General features: G+C 41.4%; 1 protein-coding gene across 1 annotated transcript in view; it reads left to right on the top strand.

Annotated features, from left to right (window-relative positions):
• Positions 1-26,459, top strand: part of LOC137073771 (integumentary mucin C.1-like) — a gene marked incomplete at its 3' end in the record, with an annotated part of 29,694 nt that extends 3,235 nt beyond the window's left edge. The window contains exon 3 of the mRNA XM_067442479.1: positions 25,665-26,459. Within this exon, the coding sequence (XP_067298580.1) occupies positions 25,665-26,459 (795 nt within the window). The remainder of the gene's footprint in view (positions 1-25,664) is intronic.
• Positions 26,460-27,497: the final 1,038 nt, after the last annotated feature.

Below are 27,497 nucleotides of genomic sequence, written 5' to 3'. Positions count from 1 at the left end.
CAACTGAAACAACTACACCAGCCACAACAACCGAGAGCAAAACTGATACAACTACACCAGCCACAACAACTGAGAGCACAACTGAAACAACTACACCTGTCATAACAACTGAGAGCAAAACTGAAACAACTACACCAGCCATAACAACTGGGAAAACAACTGAAACAACTACTCCAGCAAAAACATCTGAGAGCACAACTGAAACAACTACACCAGCCACAACAACTGAGAGCACAACTGAAACAACTACACCAGCCACAACAACTGAGAGCACAACTGAAACAACTACACCAGCCATTATAACTGAGAGCAAAACTGAAACTACACCAGCCACAACAACCGAGAGCAAAACTGATACAACTTCACTAGCCACAACAACTGAGAGCACAACTGAAACAACTACACCTGTCATAACAACTGAGAGCAAAACTGAAACAACTACACCAGCCATAACAACTGGGAAAACAACTGAAACAACTACTCCAGCAAAAACAGATGAGAGCACAACTGAAACAACTACACCAGCCATAACAACTGAGAGCAAAATTGAAACAACTACACCAACCAAAACATCTGAGAGCACAACTGAAACAACTACACCAGCCACAACAACCGAGAGCAAAACTGATACAACTACACCAGCCACAACATCTGAGAGCACAATTGAAACAACTACACCAGCCATAACAACTGAGAGCAAAATTGAAACAACTACACCAACCATAACAACTGAGAGCAAAATTGAAACAACTACACCAACCAAAACATCTGAGAGCACAACTGAAACAACTACACCAGCCATAACAACTGAGAGCAAAATTGAAACAACTACACACACCAAAACATCTGAAAAAACAACTGAAACAACTACACCAGCCACAACAACCGAGAGCAAAACTGATACAACTACACCAGCCACAACAACTGAGAGCACAACTGAAACAACTACACCTGTCATAACAACTGAGAGCAAAACTGAAACAACTACACCAGCCATAACAACTGGGAAAACAACTGAAACAACTACTCCAGCAAAAACAGATGAGAGCACAACTGAAACAACTACACCAGCCATAACAACTGAGAGCAAAATTGAAACAACTACACCAACCAAAACATCTGAGAGCACAACTGAAACAACTACACCAGCCACAACAACCGAGAGCAAAACTGATACAACTACACCAGCCACAACATCTGAGAGCACAATTGAAACAACTACACCAGCCATAACAACTGAGAGCAAAATTGAAACAACTACACCAACCATAACAACTGAGAGCAAAATTGAAACAACTACACCAACCAAAACATCTGAGAGCACAACTGAAACAACTACACCAGCCATAACAACTGAGAGCAAAATTGAAACAACTACACACACCAAAACATCTGAAAAAACAACTGAAACAACTACACCAGCCACAACAACCGAGAGCAAAACTGATACAACTACACCAGCCACAACAACTGAGAGCACAACTGAAACAACTACACCTGTCATAACAACTGAGAGCAAAACTGAAACAACTACACCAGCCATAACAACTGGGAAAACAACTGAAACAACTACTCCAGCAAAAACAGATGAGAGCACAACTGAAACAACTACACCAGCCATAACAACTGAGAGCAAAATTGAAACAACTACACCAACCAAAACATCTGAGAGCACAACTGAAACAACTACACCAGCCACAACAACCGAGAGCAAAACTGATACAACTACACCAGCCACAACATCTGAGAGCACAATTGAAACAACTACACCAGCCATAACAACTGAGAGCAAAATTGAAACAACTACACCAACCATAACAACTGAGAGCAAAATTGAAACAACTACACCAACCAAAACATCTGAGAGCACAACTGAAACAACTACACCAGCCATAACAACTGAGAGCAAAATTGAAACAACTACACACACCAAAACATCTGAAAAAACAACTGAAACAACTACACCAGCCACAACAACCGAGAGCAAAACTGATACATCTACACCAACCAAAACATCTGAGAGCACAACTGAAACAACTACACCAGCCATAACAACTGAGAGCAAAATTGAAACAACTACACCAACCAAAACATCTGAGAGCACAACTGAAACAACTACTCCAGCAAAAACAGATGAGAGCACAACTGAAACAACTACACCAGCCATAACAACTGAAAGCACAACTGAAACAACTACACCAGCCACAACAACTGAGAGCACAATTGAAACAACTACACCAGCCATTATAACTGAGAGCAAAACTGAAACAACTACACCAACCACAATATCTGAGAGCAAAACTGAAACAAATACACCAGCCACAACAACTGAGAGCACAACTGAAACAACTACACGAGCCATAACAACTGAGAGCAAAATTGAAACAACTACACCAGCCATAAAAACTGAGAGCAAAATTGAAACAACTACACCAACCATAACAACTGAGAGCAAAATTGAAACAACCACACCAACCAAAACATCTGAGAGCACAACTGAAACAACTACACCAGCCATAACAACTGAGAGCAAAATTGAAACAACTACACCAACCAAAACATCTGAGAGCACAACTGAAACAACTACACCAGCCACAACAACCGAGAGCAAAACTGATACAACTACACCAGCCACAACAACTGAGAGCACAACTGAAACAACTACACCTGTCATAACAACTGAGAGCAAAACTGAAACAACTACACCAGCCATAACAACTGGGAAAACAACTGAAACAACTACTCCAGCAAAAACAGATGAGAGCACAACTGAAACAACTACACCAGCCATAACAACTGAGAGCAAAATTGAAACAACTACAGCAACCAAAACATCTGAGAGCACAACTGAAACAACTACACCAGCCACAACAACCGAGAGCAAAACTGATACAACTACACCAGCCACAACAACTGAGAGCACAACTGAAACAACTACACCTGTCATAACAACTGAGAGCAAAACTGAAACAACTACACCAGCCATAACAACTGGGAAAACAACTGAAACAACTACTCCAGCAAAAACAGATGAGAGCACAACTGAAACAACTACACCAGCCACAACAACTGAGAGCACAACTGAAACAACTACACCAGCCACAACAACCGAGAGCAAAACTGAAACTACACCAGCCACAACAACCGAGAGCAAAACTGATACAACTACACCAGCCACAACAACTGAGAGCACAATTGAAACAACTACACCAGCCATAACAACTGAGAGCACAACTGAAACAACTACACCAGCCACAACAACTGAGAGCACAACTGAAACAACTACACCAGCCATTATAACTGAGAGCAAAACTGAAACAACTACACCAACCACAATATCTGAGAGCACAACTAAAACAACTACAACAGCCACAACATCTGAGAGCACAATTGAAATAACTACACCAGCCATAACAACTGAGAGCAAAATTGAAACAACTACACCAACCATAACAACTGAGAGCAAAATTGAAACAACTACACCAACCATAACAACCGAGAGCACAACTGAAACAACTACACCAGCCATAACAACTGAGAGCAAAATTGAAACAACTACACACACCAAAACATCTGAAAAAACAACTGAAACAACTACTCCAGCAAAAACAGATGAGAGCACAACTGAAACAACTACACCAGCCATAACATCTGAGAGCACAACTGAAACAACTACTCCAGCAAAAACAGATGAGAGCACAACTGAAACAACTACACCAGCCATAACAACTGAAAGCACAACTGAAACAACTACACCAGGCACAACAACTGAGAGCACAACTGAAACAACTACACCAGCCATTATAACTGAGAGCAAAACTGAAACAACTACACCAACCACAATATCTGAGAGCAAAACTGAAACAACTACACCAACCACAATATCTGAGAGCACAACTGAAACAACTACACCAGTCATAACAACTGAGAGCAAAATTGAAACAACTACACCAGCCATAACATCTGAGAGCACAACTGAAACAACTACACCAGCCACAACAACCGAGAGCAAAACTGATACAACTACACCAGCCACAACAACTGAGAGCACAACTGAAACAACTACACCTGTCATAACAACTGAGAGCAAAACTGAAACAACTACACCAGCCATAACAACTGGGAAAACAACTGAAACAACTACTCCAGCAAAAACAGATGAGAGCACAACTGAAACAACTACACCAACCATAACAACTGAGAGCACAACTGAAACAACTACACCAGCCATAACAACTGAGAACAAAATTGAAACAACTACACACACCAAAACATCTGAAAAAACAACTGAAACAACTACACCAGCCACAACAACCGAGAGCAAAACTGATACATCTACACCAACCAAAACATCTGAGAGCACAACTGAAACAACTACACCAGCCATAACAACTGAGAGCAAAATTGAAACAACTACACCAACCAAAACATCTGAGAGCACAACTGAAACAACTACTCCAGCAAAAACAGATGAGAGCACAACTGAAACAACTACACCAGCCATAACAACTGAAAGCACAACTGAAACAACTACACCAGCCACAACAACTGAGAGCACAACTGAAACAACTACACCAGCCATTATAACTGAGAGCAAAACTGAAACAACTAAACCAACCACAATATCTGAGAGCACAACTAAAACAACTACAACAGCCACAACATCTGAGAGCACAATTGAAACAACTACACCAGCCATAAAAACTGAGAGCAAAATTGAAACAACTACACCAACCATAACAACTGAGAGCAAAATTGAAACAACCACACCAACCAAAACATCTGAGAGCACAACTGAAACAACTACACCAGCCATAACAACTGAGAGCAAAATTGAAACAACTACACCAACCAAAACATCTGAGAGCACAACTGAAACAACTACACCAGCCACAACAACCGAGAGCACAACTGAAACAACTACACCAACCATAACAACTGAGAGCACAACTGAAACAACTACACCAGCCACAACAACCAAGAGCAAAACTGATACAACTACACCAGCCACAACAACTGAGGGCACAACTGAAACAACTACACCAACCAAAACATCTGAGAGCACAACTGAAACAACTACACCAGCCATAACAACTGAGAGCAAAATTGAAACAACTACACCAGCCATAACAACTGGGAAAACAACTGAAACAACTACTCCAGCAAAAACAGATGAGAGCACAACTGAAACAACTACACCAACCATAACAACTGAGAGCACAACTGAAACAACTACACCAGCCACAACAACCGAGAGCAAAACTGATACAACTACACCAGCCACAACAACTGAGGGCACAACTGAAACAACTACACCAACCAAAACATCTGAGAGCACAACTGAAACAACTACACCAGCCATAACAACTGAGAGCAAAATTGAAACAACTACACCAGCCATAACAACTGGGAAAACAACTGAAACAACTACTCCAGCAAAAACAGATGAGAGCACAACTGAAACAACTACACCAGCCACAACAACTGAGAGCACAACTGAAACAACTACACCAGCCACAACAACCGAGAGCAAAACTGAAACTACACCAGCCACAACAACCGAGAGCAAAACTGATACAACTACACCAGCCACAACAACTGAGAGCACAACTGAAACAACTACACCAGCCATAACAACTGAGAGCAAAATTGAAAAAACTACACCAGCCATAACAACTGAGAGCACAACTGAAACAACTACACCAGCCACAACAACTGAGAGCACAACTGAAACAACTACACCAGCCATTATAACTGAGAGCAAAACTGAAACAACTACACCAACCACAATATCTGAGAGCACAACTAAAACAACTACAACAGCCACAACATCTGAGAGCACAATTGAAACAACTACACCAGCCATAACAACTGAGAGCAAAATTGAAACAACTACACCAACCATAACAACTGAGAGCAAAATTGAAACAACTACACCAACCATAACAACTGAGAGCACAACTGAAACAACTACACCAGTCATAACAACTGAGAGCAAAATTGAAACAACTACACACACCAAAACATCTGAAAAAACAACTGAAACAACTACACCAGCCACAACAACCGAGAGCAAAACTGATACATCTACACCAACCAAAACATCTGAGAGCACAACTGAAACAACTACACCAGCCATAACAACTGAGAGCAAAATTGAAACAACTACACCAACCAAAACATCTGAGAGCACAACTGAAACAACTACTCCAGCAAAAACAGATGAGAGCACAACTGAAACAACTACACCAGCCATAACAACTGAAAGCACAACTGAAACAACTACACCAGCCACAACAACTGAGAGCACAACTGAAACAACTACACCAGCCATTATAACTGAGAGCAAAACTGAAACAACTACACCAACCACAATATCTGAGAGCAAAACTGAAACAACTACACCAACCACAATATCTGAGAGTACAACTGAAACAACTACACCAGTCATAACAACTGAGAGCAAAATTGAAACAACTACACCAGCCATAACAACTGAGAGCAAAATTGAAACAACTACACCAGCCATAACAACTGAGAGCACAACTGAAACAACTACACCAGCCACAACAGCTGAGAGCACAACTGAAACAACTACACCAGCCATAACAACTGAGAGCAAAATTGAAACAACTACACACACCAAAACATCTGAAAAAACAACTGAAACAACTACACCAGCCACAACAACCGAGAGCAAAACTGATACATCTACACCAACCAAAACATCTGAGAGCACAACTGAAACAACTACACCAGCCATAACAACTGAGAGCAAAATTGAAACAACTACACCAACCAAAACATCTGAGAGCACAACTGAAACAACTACTCCAGCAAAAACAGATGAGAGCAAAATTGAAACAACTACACCAGCCATAACAACTGAGAGCACAACTGAAACAACTACACCAGCCACAACAGCTGAGAGCACAACTGAAACAACTACACCAGCCATTATAACTGAGAGCAAAACTGAAACAACTACACCAACCACAATATCTGAGAGCACAGCTAAAACAACTACAACAGCCACAACATCTGAGAGCACAATTGAAACAACTACACCAGCCATAAAAACTGAGAGCAAAATTGAAACAACTACACCAACCATAACAACTGAGAGCAAAATTGAAACAACCACACCAACCAAAACATCTGAGAGCACAACTGAAACAACTACACCAGCCATAACAACTGAGAGCAAAATTGAAACAACTACACCAACCAAAACATCTGAGAGCACAACTGAAACAACTACACCAGCCACAACAACCGAGAGCAAAACTGATACAACTACACCAGCCACAACAACTGAGAGCACAACTGAAACAACTACACCTGTCCTAACAATTGAGAGCAAAACTGAAACAACTACACCAGCCATAACAACTGGGAAAACAACTGAAACAACTACTCCAGCAAAAACAGATGAGAACACAACTGAAACAACTACACCAGCCACAACAACTGAGAGCACAACTGAAACAACTACACCAGCCACAACAACCGAGAGCAAAACTGAAACTACACCAGCCACAACAACTGAGAGCAAAACTGATACAACTACACCAGCCACAACAACTGAGAGCACAACTGAAACAACTACACCAACCATAAAAACTGAGAGCACAACTGAAACAACTACACCAGCAATAAAAACTGAGAGCAAAATTGAAACAACTACACCAACCATAACAACTGAGAGCAAAATAGAAACAACCACACCAACCAAAACATCTGAGAGCACAACTGAAACAACTACACCAGCCATAACAACTGAGAGCAAAATTGAAACAACTACACCAACCAAAACATCTGAGAGCACAACTGAAACAACTACACCAGCCACAACAACCGAGAGCAAAACTGATACAACTACACCAGCCACAACAACTGAGAGCACAACTGAAACAACTACACCTGTCATAACAACTGAGAGCAAAACTGAAACAACTACACCAGCCATAACAACTGGGAAAACAACTGAAACAACTACTCCAGCAAAAACAGATGAGAGCACAACTGAAACAACTACACCAACCATAACAACTGAGAGCACAACTGAAACAACTACACCAGCCATAACAACTGAGAGCAAAATTGAAACAACTACACACACCAAAACATCTGAAAAAACAACTGAAACAACTACACCAGCCACAACAACCGAGAGCAAAACTGATACATCTACACCAACCAAAACATCTGAGAGCACAACTGAAACAACTACACCAGCCATAACAACTGAGAGCAAAATTGAAACAACTACACCAACCAAAACATCTGAGAGCACAACTGAAACAACTACTCCAGCAAAAACAGATGAGAGCACAACTGAAACAACTACACCAGCCATAACAACTGAGAGCACAACTGAAACAACTACACCAGCCATTATAACTGAGAGCAAAACTGAAACAACTACACCAACCACAATATCTGAGAGCAAAACTGAAACAACTACACCAACCACAATATCTGAGAGTACAACTGAAACAACTACACCAGTCATAACAACTGAGAGCAAAATTGAAACAACTACACCAGCCATAACAACTGAGAGCAAAATTGAAACAACTACACCAGCCATAACAACTGAGAGCACAACTGAAACAACTACACCAGCCACAACAGCTGAGAGCACAACTGAAACAACTACACCAGCCATAACAACTGAGAGCAAAATTGAAACAACTACACCAGCCATAACAACTGAGAGCACAACTGAGACAACTACACCAGCCACAACAACTGAGAGCACAACTGAAACAACTACACCAGCCATTATAACTGAGAGCAAAACTGAAACAACTACACCAACCACAATATCTGAGAGCACAACTAAAACAACCACAACAGCCACAACATCTGAGAGCACAATTGAAACAACTACAGCAGACACAACAACTGAGAGCAAAACTGAAACAACTACACCAGCCAAAACATCTGAGAGCACAACTGAAACAACTACACCAGCCATAACAACTGGGAAAACAACTGAAACAACTACTCCAGCAAAAACAGATGAGAGCACAACTGAAACAACTACACCAGCCATAACAACTGAGAGCATAACTGAAATAACTACACCAGCCAAAACAACTGAGAGCACAACTGAAACAACTACACCAGCCATAACAACTGAGAGCACAACTGAAACAACTACACCAGCCATTATAACTGAGAGCAAAATTGAAACATCTACACCAACCACAACATCTGAGAGCACAACTGAAACAACTACACCAGCCACAACATCTGAGAGCACAATTGAAACAACTACACCAGAGACAGCATCTGAGACAAAAACTGAAACAACTACACCAGCCACAACAGCTGAGAGCACAACTGAAACAACTACACCAGCCATAACAACTGAGAGCACAACTGAAACAACTACACCAACCACAATATCTGAGAGCACAACTAAAACAACTACAACAGCCACAACATCTAAGAGCACAATTGAAACAACTACACCAGCCATAAAAACTGAGAGCAAAATTGAAACAACTACACCAACCATAACAACTGAGAGCAAAATTGAAACAACCACACCAACCAAAACATCTGAGAGCACAACTGAAACAACTACACCAGCCATAACAACTGAGAGCAAAATTGAAACAACTACACCAACCAAAACATCTGAGAGCACAACTGAAACAACTACACCAGCCACAACAACCGAGAGCACAACTGAAACAACTACACCAACCATAACAACTGAGAGCACAACTGAAACAACTACACCAGCCACAACAACCGAGAGCAAAACTGATACAACTACACCAGCCACAACAACTGAGAGCACAACTGAAACAACTACACCAACCAAAACATCTGAGAGCACAACTAAAACAACTACACCAGCCATAACAACTGAGAGCAAAATTGAAACAACTACACCAACCAAAACATCTGAGAGCACAACTGAAACAACTACACCAGCCACAACAACCGAGAGCAAAACTGATACAACTACACCAGCCACAACAACTGAGAGCACAACTGAAACAACTACACCTGTCATAACAACTGAGAGCAAAACTGAAACAACTACACCAGCCATAACAACTGGGAAAACAACTGAAACAACTACTCCAGCAAAAACAGATGAGAACACAACTGAAACAACTACACCAGCCATAACACCTGAGAGCACAACTGAAACAACTACACTAACCACAATATCTGAGAGCACAACTAAAACAACTACAACAGCCACAACATCTGAGAGCACAATTGAAACAACTACACCAGCCATAAAAACTGAGAGCAAAATTGAAACAACTACACCAACCATAACAACTGAGAGCAAAATTGAAACAACCACACCAACCAAAACATCTGAGAGCACAACTGAAACAACTACACCAGCCATAACAACTGAGAGCACAACTGAAACAACTACACCAGCCATTATAACTGAGAGCAAAACTGAAACAACTACACCAACCACAATATCTGAGAGCAAAACTGAAACAACTACACCAACCACAATATCTGAGAGTACAACTGAAACAACTACACCAGTCATAACAACTGAGAGCAAAATTGAAACAACTACACCAGCCATAACAACTGAGAGCAAAATTGAAACAACTACACCAGCCATAACAACTGAGAGCACAACTGAAACAACTACACCAGCCACAACAGCTGAGAGCACAACTGAAACAACTACACCAGCCATAACAACTGAGAGCACAACTGAAACAACTACACCAACCACAATATCTGAGAGCACAACTAAAACAACTACAACAGCCACAACATCTAAGAGCACAACTGAAACAACTACACCAGCCATAACAACTGAGAGCAAAATTGAAACAACTACACCAGCCATAACAACTGAGAGCACAACTGAGACAACTACACCAGCCACAACAACTGAGAGCACAACTGAAACAACTACACCAGCCATTATAACTGAGAGCAAAACTGAAACAACTACACCAACCACAATATCTGAGAGCACAACTAAAACAACCACAACAGCCACAACATCTGAGAGCACAATTGAAACAACTACAGCAGACACAACAACTGAGAGCAAAACTGAAACAACTACACCAGCCAAAACATCTGAGAGCACAACTGAAACAACTACACCAGCCATAACAACTGGGAAAACAACTGAAACAACTACTCCAGCAAAAACAGATGAGAGCACAACTGAAACAACTACACCAGCCATAACAACTGAGAGCATAACTGAAATAACTACACCAGCCAAAACAACTGAGAGCACAACTGAAACAACTACACCAGCCATAACAACTGAGAGCACAACTGAAACAACTACACCAGCCATTATAACTGAGAGCAAAATTGAAACATCTACACCAACCACAACATCTGAGAGCACAACTGAAACAACTACACCAGCCACAACATCTGAGAGCACAATTGAAACAACTACACCAGCCATAACAACTGAGAGCAAAATTGAAACAACTACACCAGCCATAACAACTGAGAGCAAAATTGAAACAACTACACCAACCAAAACATCTGAGAGCACAACTGAAACAACTACACCAGCCACAACAACCGAGAGCAAAACTGATACAACTACACCAGCCACAACAACTGAGAGCACAACTGAAACAACTACACCTGTCATAACAACTGAGAGCAAAACTGAAACAACTACACCAGCCATAACAACTGGGAAAACAACTGAAACAACTACTCCAGCAAAAACAGATGAGAGCACAACTGAAACAACTACACCAGCCATAACAACTGAGAGCAAAATTGAAACAACTACACTAACCACAATATCTGAGAGCACAACTGAAACAACTACACCAGCCACAACAACCGAGAGCACAACTGAAACAACTACACCAACCATAACAACTGAGAGCACAACTGAAACAACTACACCAGCCACAACAACCGAGAGCAAAACTGATACAACTACACCAGCCACAACAACTGAGAGCACAACTGAAACAACTACACCAACCAAAACATCTGAGAGCACAACTAAAACAACTACACCAGCCATAACAACTGAGAGCAAAATTGAAACAACTACACCAACCAAAACATCTGAGAGCACAACTGAAACAACTACACCAGCCACAACAACCGAGAGCAAAACTGATACAACTACACCAGCCACAACAACTGAGAGCACAACTGAAACAACTACACCTGTCATAACAACTGAGAGCAAAACTGAAACAACTACACCAGCCATAACAACTGGGAAAACAACTGAAACAACTACTCCAGCAAAAACAGATGAGAACACAACTGAAACAACTACACCAGCCATAACAACTGAGAGCACAACTGAAACAACTACACTAACCACAATATCTGAGAGCACAACTAAAACAACTACAACAGCCACAACATCTGAGAGCACAATTGAAACAACTACACCAGCCATAAAAACTGAGAGCAAAATTGAAACAACTACACCAACCATAACAACTGAGAGCAAAATTGAAACAACCACACCAACCAAAACATCTGAGAGCACAACTGAAACAACTACACCAGCCATAACAACTGAGAGCAAAATTGAACAAACTACACCAACCAAAACATCTGAGAGCACAACTGAAACAACTACACCAGCCACAACAACCGAGAGCAAAACTGATACAACTACACCAGCCACAACAACTGAGAGCACAACTGAAACAACTACACCTGTCATAACAACTGAGAGCAAAACTGAAACAACTACACCAGCCATAACAACTGGGAAAACAACTGAAACAACTACTCCAGCAAAAACAGATGAGAGCACAACTGAAACAACTACACCAGCCACAACAACTGAGAGCACAGCTGAAACAACTACACCAGCCACAACAACTGAGAGCACAACTGAAACAACTACACCAGCCATTATAACTGAGAGCAAAACTGAAACTACACCAGCCACAACAACCGAGAGCAAAACTGATACAACTACACCAGCCACAACAACTGAGAGCACAACTGAAACAACTACACCAGCCATAACAACTGAGAGCAAAATTGAAACAACTACACCAGCCATAACAACTGAGAGCACAACTGAGACAACTACACCAGCCACAACAACTGAGAGCACAACTGAAACAACTACACCAGCCATTATAACTGAGAGCAAAACTGAAACAACTACACCAACCACAATATCTGAGAGCACAACTAAAACAACTACAACAGCCACAACATCTGAGAGCACAATTGAAACAACTACAGCAGACACAACAACTGAGAGCAAAACTGAAACAACTACACCAGCCAAAACATCTGAGAGCACAACTGAAACAACTACACCAGCCATAACAACTGGGAAAACAACTGAAACAACTACTCCAGCAAAAACAGATGAGAGCACAACTGAAACAACTACACCAGCCATAACAACTGAGAGCATAACTGAAATAACTACACCAGCCAAAACAACTGAGAGCACAACTGAAACAACTACACCAGCCATAACAACTGAGAGCACAACTGAAACAACTACACCAGCCATTATAACTGAGAGCAAAATTGAAACAACTACACCAACCACAACATCTGAGAGCACAACTGAAACAACTACACCAGCCACAACATCTGAGAGCACAATTGAAACAACTACACCAGAGACAGCATCTGAGACAAAAACTGAAACAAATACACCAGTCACAACATCTGAGAGCACAACTGAAACAACTACACCAGCCACAAAAATTGAGAGCAAAACTGAAACAACTACACCATTCACAACAACTGAGAGCACAAGTGAAACAACTACACCATTCACAACAACTGAGAGCAAAATTGAAACAACTACACCAGCCATAACAACTGAGAGCACAACTGAAACAACTACACCAGCCACAACAGCTGAGAGCACAACTGAAACAACTACACCAGCCATAACAACTGAGAGCACAACTGAAACAACTACACCAACCACAATATCTGAGAGCACAACTAAAACAACTACAACAGCCACAACATCTGAGAGCACAATTGAAACAACTACACCAGCCATAAAAACTGAGAGCAAAATTGAAACAACTACACCAACCATAACAACTGAGAGCAAAATTGAAACAACCACACCAACCAAAACATCTGAGAGCACAACTGAAACAACTACACCAGCCATAACAACTGAGAGCAAAATTGAAACAACTACACCAACCAAAACATCTGAGAGCACAACTGAAACAACTACACCAGCCACAACAACCGAGAGCACAACTGAAACAACTACACCAACCATAACAACTGAGAGCACAACTGAAACAACTACACCAGCCACAACAACCGAGAGCAAAACTGATACAACTACACCAGCCACAACAACTGAGAGCACAACTGAAACAACTACACCAACCAAAACATCTGAGAGCACAACTGAAATAACTACACCAGCCATAACAACTGAGAGCAAAATTGAAACAACTACACCAACCAAAACATCTGAGAGCACAACTGAAACAACTACACCAGCCACAACAACCGAGAGCAAAACTGATACAACTACACCAGCCACAACAACTGAGAGCACAACTGAAACAACTACACCTGTCATAACAACTGAGAGCAAAACTGAAACAACTACACCAGCCATAACAACTGGGAAAACAACTGAAACAACTACTCCAGCAAAAACAGATGAGAACACAACTGAAACAACTACACCAGCCACAACAACTGAGAGCACAACTGAAACAACTACACCAACCACAACAACCGAGAGCAAAACTGAAACTACACCAGCCACAACAACCGAGAGCAAAACTGATACAACTACACCAGCCACAACAACTGAGAGCACAACTGAAACAACTACACCAACCATAACAACTGAGAGCAAAACTGAAACAACTACACCAGCCATAAAAACTGAGAGCAAAATTGAAACAACTACACCAACCATAACAACTAAGAGCAAAATTGAAACAACCACACCAACCAAAACATCTGAGAGCACAACTGAAACAACTACACCAGCCATAACAACTGAGAGCAAAATTGAAACAACTACACCAACCAAAACATCTGAGAGCACAACTGAAACAACTACACCAGCCACAACAACCGAGAGCAAAACTGATACAACTACACCAGCCACAACAACTGAGAGCACAACTGAAACAACTACACCTGTCATAACAACTGAGAGCAAAACTGAAACAACTACACCAGCCATAACAACTGGGAAAACAACTGAAACAACTACTCCAGCAAAAACAGATGAGAGCACAACTGAAACAACTACACCAACCATAACAACTGAGAGCACAACTGAAACAACTACACCAGCCATAACAACTGAGAGCAAAATTGAAACAACTACACACACCAAAACATCTGAAAAAACAACTGAAACAACTACACCAGCCACAACAACCGAGAGCAAAACTGATACATCTACACCAACCAAAACATCTGAGAGCACAACTGAAACAACTACACCAGCCATAACAACTGAGAGCAAAATTGAAACAACTACACCAACCAAAACATCTGAGAGCACAACTGAAACAACTACTCCAGCAAAAACAGATGAGAGCACAACTGAAACAACTACACCAGCCATAACAACTGAGAGCACAACTGAAACAACTACACCAGCCATTATAACTGAGAGCAAAACTGAAACAACTACACGAACCACAATATCTGAGAGCAAAACTGAAACAACTACACCAACCACAATATCTGAGAGTACAACTGAAACAACTACACCAGTCATAACAACTGAGAGCAAAATTGAAACAACTACACCAGCCATAACAACTGAGAGCAAAATTGAAACAACTACACCAGCCATAACAACTGAGAGCACAACTGAAACAACTACACCAGCCACAACAGCTGAGAGCACAACTGAAACAACTACACCAGCCATAACAACTGAGAGCACAACTGAAACAACTACACCAACCACAATATCTGAGAGCACAACTAAAACAACTACAACAGCCACAACATCTAAGAGCACAATTGAAACAACTACACCAGCCATAAAAACTGAGAGCAAAATTGAAACAACTACACCAACCATAACAACTGAGAGCAAAATTGAAACAACCACACCAACCAAAACATCTGAGAGCACAACTGAAACAACTACACCAGCCATAACAACTGAGAGCAAAATTGAAACAACTACACCAACCAAAACATCTGAGAGCACAACTGAAACAACTACACCAGCCACAACAACCGAGAGCACAACTGAAACAACTACACCAACCATAACAACTGAGAGCACAACTGAAACAACTACACCAGCCACAACAACCGAGAGCAAAACTGATACAACTACACCAGCCACAACAACTGAGAGCACAACTGAAACAACTACACCAACCAAAACATCTGAGAGCACAACTAAAACAACTACACCAGCCATAACAACTGAGAGCAAAATTGAAACAACTACACCAACCAAAACATCTGAGAGCACAACTGAAACAACTACACCAGCCACAACAACCGAGAGCAAAACTGATACAACTACACCAGCCACAACAACTGAGAGCACAACTGAAACAACTACACCTGTCATAACAACTGAGAGCAAAACTGAAACAACTACACCAGCCATAACAACTGGGAAAACAACTGAAACAACTACTCCAGCAAAAACAGATGAGAACACAACTGAAACAACTACACCAGCCATAACAACTGAGAGCACAACTGAAACAACTACACTAACCACAATATCTGAGAGCACAACTAAAACAACTACAACAGCCACAACATCTGAGAGCACAATTGAAACAACTACACCAGCCATAAAAACTGAGAGCAAAATTGAAACAACTACACCAACCATAACAACTGAGAGCAAAATTGAAACAACCACACCAACCAAAACATCTGAGAGCACAACTGAAACAACTACACCAGCCATAACAACTGAGAGCAAAATTGAAACAACTACACCAACCAAAACATCTGAGAGCACAACTGAAACAACTACACCAGCCACAACAACCGAGAGCAAAACTGATACAACTACACCAGCCACAACAACTGAGAGCACAACTGAAACAACTACACCTGTCATAACAACTGAGAGCAAAACTGAAACAACTACACCAGCCATAACAACTGGGAAAACAACTGAAACAACTACTCCAGCAAAAACAGATGAGAGCACAACTGAAACAACTACACCAGCCACAACAACTGAGAGCACAGCTGAAACAACTACACCAGCCACAACAACTGAGAGCACAACTGAAACAACTACACCAGCCATTATAACTGAGAGCAAAACTGAAACTACACCAGCCACAACAACCGAGAGCAAAACTGATACAACTACACCAGCCACAACAACTGAGAGCACAACTGAAACAACTACAACAGCCATAACAACTGAGAGCAAAATTGAAACAACTACACCAGCCATAACAACTGAGAGCACAACTGAGACAACTACACCAGCCACAACAACTGAGAGCACAACTGAAACAACTACACCAGCCATTATAACTGAGAGCAAAACTGAAACAACTACACCAACCACAATATTTGAGAGCACAACTAAAACAACTTCAACAGCCACAACATCTGAGAGCACAATTGAAACAACTACAGCAGACACAACAACTGAGAGCAAAACTGAAACAACTACACCAGCCAAAACATCTGAGAGCACAACTGAAACAACTACACCAGCCATAACAACTGGGAAAACAACTGAAACAACTACTCCAGCAAAAACAGATGAGAGCACAACTGAAACAACTACACCAGCCATAACAACTGAGAGCATAACTGAAATAACTACACCAGCCAAAACAACTGAGAGCACAACTGAAACAACTACACCAGCCATAACAACTGAGAGCACAACTGAAACAACTACACCAGCCATTATAACTGAGAGCAAAATTGAAACAACTACACCAACCACAACATCTGAGAGCACAACTGAAACAACTACACCAGCCACAACATCTGAGAGCACAATTGAAACAACTACACCAGAGACAGCATCTGAGACAAAAACTGAAACAAATACACCAGTCACAACATCTGAGAGCACAACTGAAACAACTACACCAGCCACAAAAATTGAGAGCAAAACTGAAACAACTACACCATTCACAACAACTGAGAGCACAAGTGAAACAACTACACCATTCACAACAACTGAGAGCAAAATTGAAACAACTACACCAGCCATAACAACTGAGAGCACAACTGAAACAACTACACCAGCCACAACAGCTGAGAGCACAACTGAAACAACTACACCAGCCATAACAACTGAGAGCACAACTGAAACAACTACACCAACCACAATATCTGAGAGCACAACTAAAACAACTACAACAGCCACAACATCTGAGAGCACAATTGAAACAACTACACCAGCCATAAAAACTGAGAGCAAAATTGAAACAACTACACCAACCATAACAACTGAGAGCAAAATTGAAACAACCACACCAACCAAAACATCTGAGAGCACAACTGAAACAACTACACCAGCCATAACAACTGAGAGCAAAATTGAAACAACTACACCAACCAAAACATCTGAGAGCACAACTGAAACAACTACACCAGCCACAACAACCAAGAGCACAACTGAAACAACTACACCAACCATAACAACTGAGAGCACAACTGAAACAACTACACCAGCCACAACAACCGAGAGCAAAACTGATACAACTACACCAGCCACAACAACTGAGAGCACAACTGAAACAACTACACCAACCAAAACATCTGAGAGCACAACTGAAATAACTACACCAGCCATAACAACTGAGAGCAAAATTGAAACAACTACACCAACCAAAACATCTGAGAGCACAACTGAAACAACTACACCAGCCACAACAACCGAGAGCAAAACTGATACAACTACACCAGCCACAACAACTGAGAGCACAACTGAAACAACTACACCTGTCATAACAACTGAGAGCAAAACTGAAACAACTACACCAGCCATAACAACTGGGAAAACAACTGAAACAACTACTCCAGCAAAAACAGATGAGAACACAACTGAAACAACTACACCAGCCACAACAACTGAGAGCACAACTGAAACAACTACACCAGCCACAACAACCGAGAGCAAAACTGAAACTACACCAGCCACAACAACCGAGAGCAAAACTGATACAACTACACCAGCCACAACAACTGAGAGCACAACTGAAACAACTACACCAACCATAACAACTGAGAGCACAACTGAAACAACTACACCAGCCATAAAAACTGAGAGCAAAATTGAAACAACTACACCAACCATAACAACTGAGAGCAAAATTGAAACAACCACACCAACCAAAACATCTGAGAGCACAACTGAAACAACTACACCAGCCATAACAACTGAGAGCAAAATTGAAACAACTACACCAACCAAAACATCTGAGAGCACAACTGAAACAACTACACCAGCCACAACAACCGAGAGCAAAACTGATACAACTACACCAGCCACAACAACTGAGAGCACAACTGAAACAACTACACCTGTCATAACAACTGAGAGCAAAACTGAAACAACTACACCAGCCATAACAACTGGGAAAACAACTGAAACAACTACTCCAGCAAAAACAGATGAGAGCACAACTGAAACAACTACACCAACCATAACAACTGAGAGCACAACTGAAACAACTACGCCAGCCATAACAACTGAGAGCAAAATTGAAACAACTACACACACCAAAACATCTGAAAAAACAACTGAAACAACTACACCAGCCACAACAACCGAGAGCAAAACTGATACATCTACACCAACCAAAACATCTGAGAGCACAACTGAAACAACTACACCAGCCATAACAACTGAGAGCAAAATTGAAACAACTACACCAACCAAAACATCTGAGAGCACAACTGAAACAACTACTCCAGCAAAAACAGATGAGAGCACAACTGAAACAACTACACCAGCCATAACAACTGAGAGCACAACTGAAACAACTACACCAGCCATTATAACTGAGAGCAAAACTGAAACAACTACACGAACCACAATATCTGAGAGCAAAACTGAAACAACTACACCAACCACAATATCTGAGAGTACAACTGAAACAACTACACCAGTCATAACAACTGAGAGCAAAATTGAAACAACTACACCAGCCATAACAACTGAGAGCAAAATTGAAACAACTACACCAGCCATAACAACTGAGAGCACAACTGAAACAACTACACCAGCCACAACAGCTGAGAGCACAACTGAAACAACTACACCAGCCATAACAACTGAGAGCACAACTGAAACAACTACACCAACCACAATATCTGAGAGCACAACTAAAACAACTACAACAGCCACAACATCTAAGAGCACAATTGAAACAACTACACCAGCCATAAAAACTGAGAGCAAAATTGAAACAACTACACCAACCATAACAACTGAGAACAAAATTGAAACAACCACACCAACCAAAACATTTGAGAGCACAATTGAAACAACTACACCAGAGACAGCATCTGAGACAAAAACTGAAACAAATACACCAGTCACAACATCTGAGAGCACAACTGAAACAACTACACCAGCCACAAAAATTGAGAGCAAAACTGAAACAACTACACCATTCACAACAACTGAGAGCACAAGTGAAACAACTACACCATTCACAACAACTGAGAGCAAAATTGAAACAACTACACCAGCCATAACAACTGAGAGCACAACTGAAACAACTACACCAGCCACAACAGCTGAGAGCACAACTGAAACAACTACACCAGCCATAACAACTGAGAGCACAACTGAAACAACTACACCAACCACAATATCTGAGAGCACAACTAAAACAACTACAACAGCCACAACATCTGAGAGCACAATTGAAACAACTACACCAGCCATAAAAACTGAGAGCAAAATTGAAACAACTACACCAACCATAACAACTGAGAGCAAAATTGAAACAACCACACCAACCAAAACATCTGAGAGCACAACTGAAACAACTACACCAGCCATAACAACTGAGAGCAAAATTGAAACAACTACACCAACCAAAACATCTGAGAGCACAACTGAAACAACTACACCAGCCACAACAACCAAGAGCACAACTGAAACAACTACACCAACCATAACAACTGAGAGCACAACTGAAACAACTACACCAGCCACAACAACCGAGAGCAAAACTGATACAACTACACCAGCCACAACAACTGAGAGCACAACTGAAACAACTACACCAACCAAAACATCTGAGAGCACAACTGAAATAACTACACCAGCCATAACAACTGAGAGCAAAATTGAAACAACTACACCAACCAAAACATCTGAGAGCACAACTGAAACAACTACACCAGCCACAACAACCGAGAGCAAAACTGATACAACTACACCAGCCACAACAACTGAGAGCACAACTGAAACAACTACACCTGTCATAACAACTGAGAGCAAAACTGAAACAACTACACCAGCCATAACAACTGGGAAAACAACTGAAACAACTACTCCAGCAAAAACAGATGAGAACACAACTGAAACAACTACACCAGCCACAACAACTGAGAGCACAACTGAAACAACTACACCAGCCACAACAACCGAGAGCAAAACTGAAACTACACCAGCCACAACAACCGAGAGCAAAACTGATACAACTACACCAGCCACAACAACTGAGAGCACAACTGAAACAACTACACCAACCATAACAACTGAGAGCACAACTGAAACAACTACACCAGCCATAAAAACTGAGAGCAAAATTGAAACAACTACACCAACCATAACAACTGAGAGCAAAATGGAAACAACCACACCAACCAAAACATCTGAGAGCACAACTGAAACAACTACACCAGCCATAACAACTGAGAGCAAAATTGAAACAACTACACCAACCAAAACATCTGAGAGCACAACTGAAACAACTACACCAGCCACAACAACCGAGAGCAAAACTGATACAACTACACCAGCCACAACAACTGAGAGCACAACTGAAACAACTACACCTGTCATAACAACTGAGAGCAAAACTGAAACAACTACACCAGCCATAACAACTGGGAAAACAACTGAAACAACTACTCCAGCAAAAACAGATGAGAGCACAACTGAAACAACTACACCAACCATAACAACTGAGAGCACAACTGAAACAACTACACCAGCCATAACAACTGAGAGCAAAATTGAAACAACTACACACACCAAAACATCTGAAAAAACAACTGAAACAACTACACCAGCCACAACAACCAAGAGCAAAACTGATACATCTACACCAACCAAAACATCTGAGAGCACAACTGAAACAACTACACCAGCCATAACAACTGAGAGCAAAATTGAAACAACTACACCAACCAAAACATCTGAGAGCACAACTGAAACAACTACTCCAGCAAAAACAGATGAGAGCACAACTGAAACAACTACACCAGCCATAACAACTGAGAGCACAACTGAAACAACTACACCAGCCATAACAACTGAGAGCACAACTGAAACAACTACACCAGCCACAACAGCTGAGAGCACAACTGAAACAACTACACCAGCCATAACAACTGAGAGCACAACTGAAACAACTACACCAACCACAATATCTGAGAGCACAACTAAAACAACTACAACAGCCACAACATCTAAGAGCACAATTGAAACAACTACACCAGCCATAAAAACTGAGAGCAAAATTGAAACAACTACACCAACCATAACAACTGAGAGCAAAATTGAAACAACCACACCAACCAAAACATTTGAGAGCACAACTGAAACAACTACACCAGCCATAACAACTGAGAGCAAAATTGAAACAACTACACCAACCAAAACATCTGAGAGCACAACTGAAACAACTACACCAGCCACAACAACCGAGAGCACAACTGAAACAACTACACCAACCATAACAACTGAGAGCACAACTGAAACAACTACACCTGTCATAACAACTGAGAGCAAAACTGAAACAACTACACCAGCCATAACAACTGGGAAAACAACTGAAACAACTACTCCAGCAAAAACAGATGAGAGCACAACTGAAACAACTACACCAGCCACAACAACTGAGAGCACAGCTGAAACAACTACACCAGCCACAACAACTGAGAGCACAACTGAAACAACTACACCAGCCATTATAACTGAGAGCAAAACTGAAACTACACCAGCCACAACAACCGAGAGCAAAACTGATACAACTACACCAGCCACAACAACTGAGAGCACAACTGAAACAACTACACCAGCCATAACAACTGAGAGCAAAATTGAAACAACTACACCAGCCATAACAACTGAGAGCACAACTGAGACAACTACACCAGCCACAACAACTGAGAGCACAACTGAAACAACTACACCAGCCATTATAACTGAGAGCAAAACTGAAACAACTACACCAACCACAATATCTGAGAGCACAACTAAAACAACTACAACAGCCACAACATCTGAGAGCACAATTGAAACAACTACACCAGCCATAAAAACTGAGAGCAAAATTGAAACAACTACACCAACCATAACAACTGAGAGCGAAATTGAAACAACCATACCAACCAAAACATCTGAGAGCACAACTGAAACAACTACACCAGCCATAACAACTGAGAGCAAAATTGAAACAACTACACCAACCAAAACATCTGAGAGCACAACTGAAACAACTACACCAGCCACAACAACCGAGAGCACAACTGAAACAACTACACCAACCATAACAACTGAGAGCACAACTGAAACAACTACACCAGCCACAACAACCGAGAGCAAAACTGATACAACTACACCAGCCACAACAACTGAGAGCACAACTGAAACAACTACACCAACCAAAACATCTGAGAGCACAACTGAAACAACTACACCAGCCATAACAACTGAGAGCAAAATTGAAACAACTACACCAACCAAAACATCTGAGAGCACAACTGAAACAACTACACCAGCCACAACAACCGAGAGCAAAACTGATACAACTACACCAGCCACAACAACTGAGAGCACAACTGAAACAACTACACCTGTCATAACAACTGAGAGCAAAACTGAAACAACTACACCAGCCATAACAACTGGGAAAACAACTGAAACAACTACTCCAGCAAAAACAGATGAGAACACAACTGAAACAACTACACCAGCCATAACAACTGAGAGCACAACTGAAACAACTACACTAACCACAATATCTGAGAGCACAACTAAAACAACTACAACAGCCACAACATCTGAGAGCACAATTGAAACAACTACACCAGCCATAAAAACTGAGAGCAAAATTGAAACAACTACACCAACCATAACAACTGAGAGCAAAATTGAAACAACCACACCAACCAAAACATCTGAGAGCACAACTGAAACAACTACACCAGCCATAACAACTGAGAGCAAAATTGAAACAACTACACCAACCAAAACATCTGAGAGCACAACTGAAACAACTACACCAGCCACAACAACCGAGAGCAAAACTGATACAACTACACCAGCCACAACAACTGAGAGCACAACTGAATCAACTACACCTGTCATAACAACTGAGAGCAAAACTGAAACAACTACACCAGCCATAACAACTGGGAAAACAACTGAAACAACTACTCCAGCAAAAACAGATGAGAGCACAACTGAAAAAACTACACCAGCCACAACAACTGAGAGCACAGCTGAAACAACTACACCTGTCATAACAACTGAGAGCACAACTGAATCAACTACACCTGTCATAACAACTGAGAGCACAACTGAATCAACTACACCTGTCATAACAACTGAGAGCAAAACTGAAACAACTACACCAGCCATAACAACTGGGAAAACAACTGAAACAACTACTCCAGCAAAAACAGATGAGAGCACAACTGAAACAACTACACCAGCCACAACAACTGAGAGCACAACTGAAACAACTACACCTGTCATAACAACTGAGAGCAAAACTGAAACAACTACACCAGCCATAACAACTGGGAAAACAACTGAAACAACTACTCCAGCAAAAACAGATGAGAGCACAACTGAAACAACTACACCAGCCACAACAACTGAGAGCACAGCTGAAACAACTACACCAGCCACAACAACTGAGAGCACAACTGAAACAACTACACCAGCCATTATAACTGAGAGCAAAACTGAAACTACACCAGCCACAACAACCGAGAGCAAAACTGATACAACTACACCAGCCACAACAACTGAGAGCACAACTGAAACAACTACACCAGCCATTATAACTGAGAGCAAAACTGAAACAACTACACCAACCACAATATCTGAGAGCACAACTAAAACAACTACAACAGCCACAACATCTGAGAGCACAATTGAAACAACTACAGCAGACACAACAACTGAGAGCAAAACTGAAACAACTACACCAGCCAAAACATCTGAGAGCACAACTGAAACAACTACACCAGCCATAACAACTGGGAAAACAACTGAAACAACTACTCCAGCAAAAACAGATGAGAGCACAACTGAAACAACTACACCAGCCATAACAACTGAGAGCATAACTGAAATAACTACACCGGCCAAAACAACTGAGAGCACAACTGAAACAACTACACCAGCCATAACAACTGAGAGCACAACTGAAACAACTACACCAGCCATTATAACTGAGAGCAAAATTGAAACAACTACACCAACCACAACATCTGAGAGCACAACTGAAACAACTACACCAGCCACAACATCTGAGAGCACAATTGAAACAACTACACCAGAGACAGCATCTGAGACAAAAACTGAAACAAATACACCAGTCACAACATCTGAGAGCACAACTGAAACAACTACACCAGCCACAAAAATTGAGAGCAAAACTGAAACAACTACACCATTCACAACAACTGAGAGCACAAGTGAAACAACTACACCATTCACAACAACTGAGAGCAAAATTGAAACAACTACACCAGCCATAACAACTGAGAGCACAACTGAAACAACTACACAAGCCACAACAGCTGAGAGCACAACTGAAACAACTACACCAGCCATAACAACTGAGAGCACAACTGAAACAACTACACCAACCACAATATCTGAGAGCACAACTAAAACAACTACAACAGCCACAACATCTGAGAGCAAAATTGAAACAACTACACCAACCAAAACATCTGAGAGCACAACTGAAACAACTACACCAGCCACAACAACCGAGAGCACAACTGAAACAACTACACCAACCATAACAACTGAGAGCACAACTGAAACAACTACACCAGCCACAACAACCGAGAGCAAAACTGATACAACTACACCAGCCACAACAACTGAGAGCACAACTGAAACAACTACACCAACCAAAACATCTGAGAGCACAACTGAAATAACTACACCAGCCATAACAACTGAGAGCAAAATTGAAACAACTACACCAACCAAAACATCTGAGAGCACAACTGAAACAACTACACCAGCCACAACAACCGAGAGCAAAACTGATACAACTACACCAGCCACAACAACTGAGAGCACAACTGAAACAACTACACCTGTCATAACAACTGAGAGCAAAACTGAAACAACTACACCAGCCATAACAACTGGGAAAACAACTGAAACAACTACTCCAGCAAAAACAGATGAGAACACAACTGAAACAACTACACCAGCCACAACAACTGAGAGCACAACTGAAACAACTATACCAGCCACAACAACCGAGAGCAAAACTGAAACTACACCAGCCACAACAACCGAGAGCAAAACTGATACAACTACACCAGCCACAACAACTGAGATCACAACTGAAACAACTACACCAACCATAACAACTGAGAGCACAACTGAAACAACTACACCAGCCATAAAAACTGAGAGCAAAATTGAAACAACTACACCAACCATAACAACTGAGAGCAAAATTGAAACAACCACACCAACCAAAACATCTGAGAGCACAACTGAAACAACTACACCAGCCATAACAACTGAGAGCAAAATTGAAACAACTACACCAACCAAAACATCTGAGAGCACAACTGAAACAACTACACCAGCCACAACAACCGAGAGCAAAACTGATACAACTACACCAGCCACAACAACTGAGAGCACAACTGAAACAACTACACCTGTCATAACAACTGAGAGCAAAACTGAAACAACTACACCAGCCATAACAACTGGGAAAACAACTGAAACAACTACTCCAGCAAAAACAGATGAGAGCACAACAGAAACAACTACACCAACCACAACAACTGAGAGCACAACTGAAACAACTACACCAGCCACAACAACCGAGAGCAAAACTGAAACTACACCAGCCACAACAACCGAGAGCAAAACTGATACAACGACACATGCCACAACAACTGAGAGCACAACTGAAACAACTACACCAGCCATAACAACTGAGAGCAAAATTGAAACAACTACACCAGCCATAACAACTGAGAGCACAACTGAAACAACTACACCAGCCACAACAACTGAGAGCACAACTGAAACAACTACACCAGCCATTATAACTGAGAGCAAA

The sequence above is a fragment of the Pseudorasbora parva genome, chromosome 4 (assembly GCF_024679245.1).
Source record: "Pseudorasbora parva isolate DD20220531a chromosome 4, ASM2467924v1, whole genome shotgun sequence".
Lineage (NCBI taxonomy): Eukaryota > Metazoa > Chordata > Actinopteri > Cypriniformes > Gobionidae > Pseudorasbora > Pseudorasbora parva.
The sequence above is the reverse complement of the archived record's forward strand: the minus strand, read 5'-3'. Positions and strand labels throughout refer to the sequence as shown.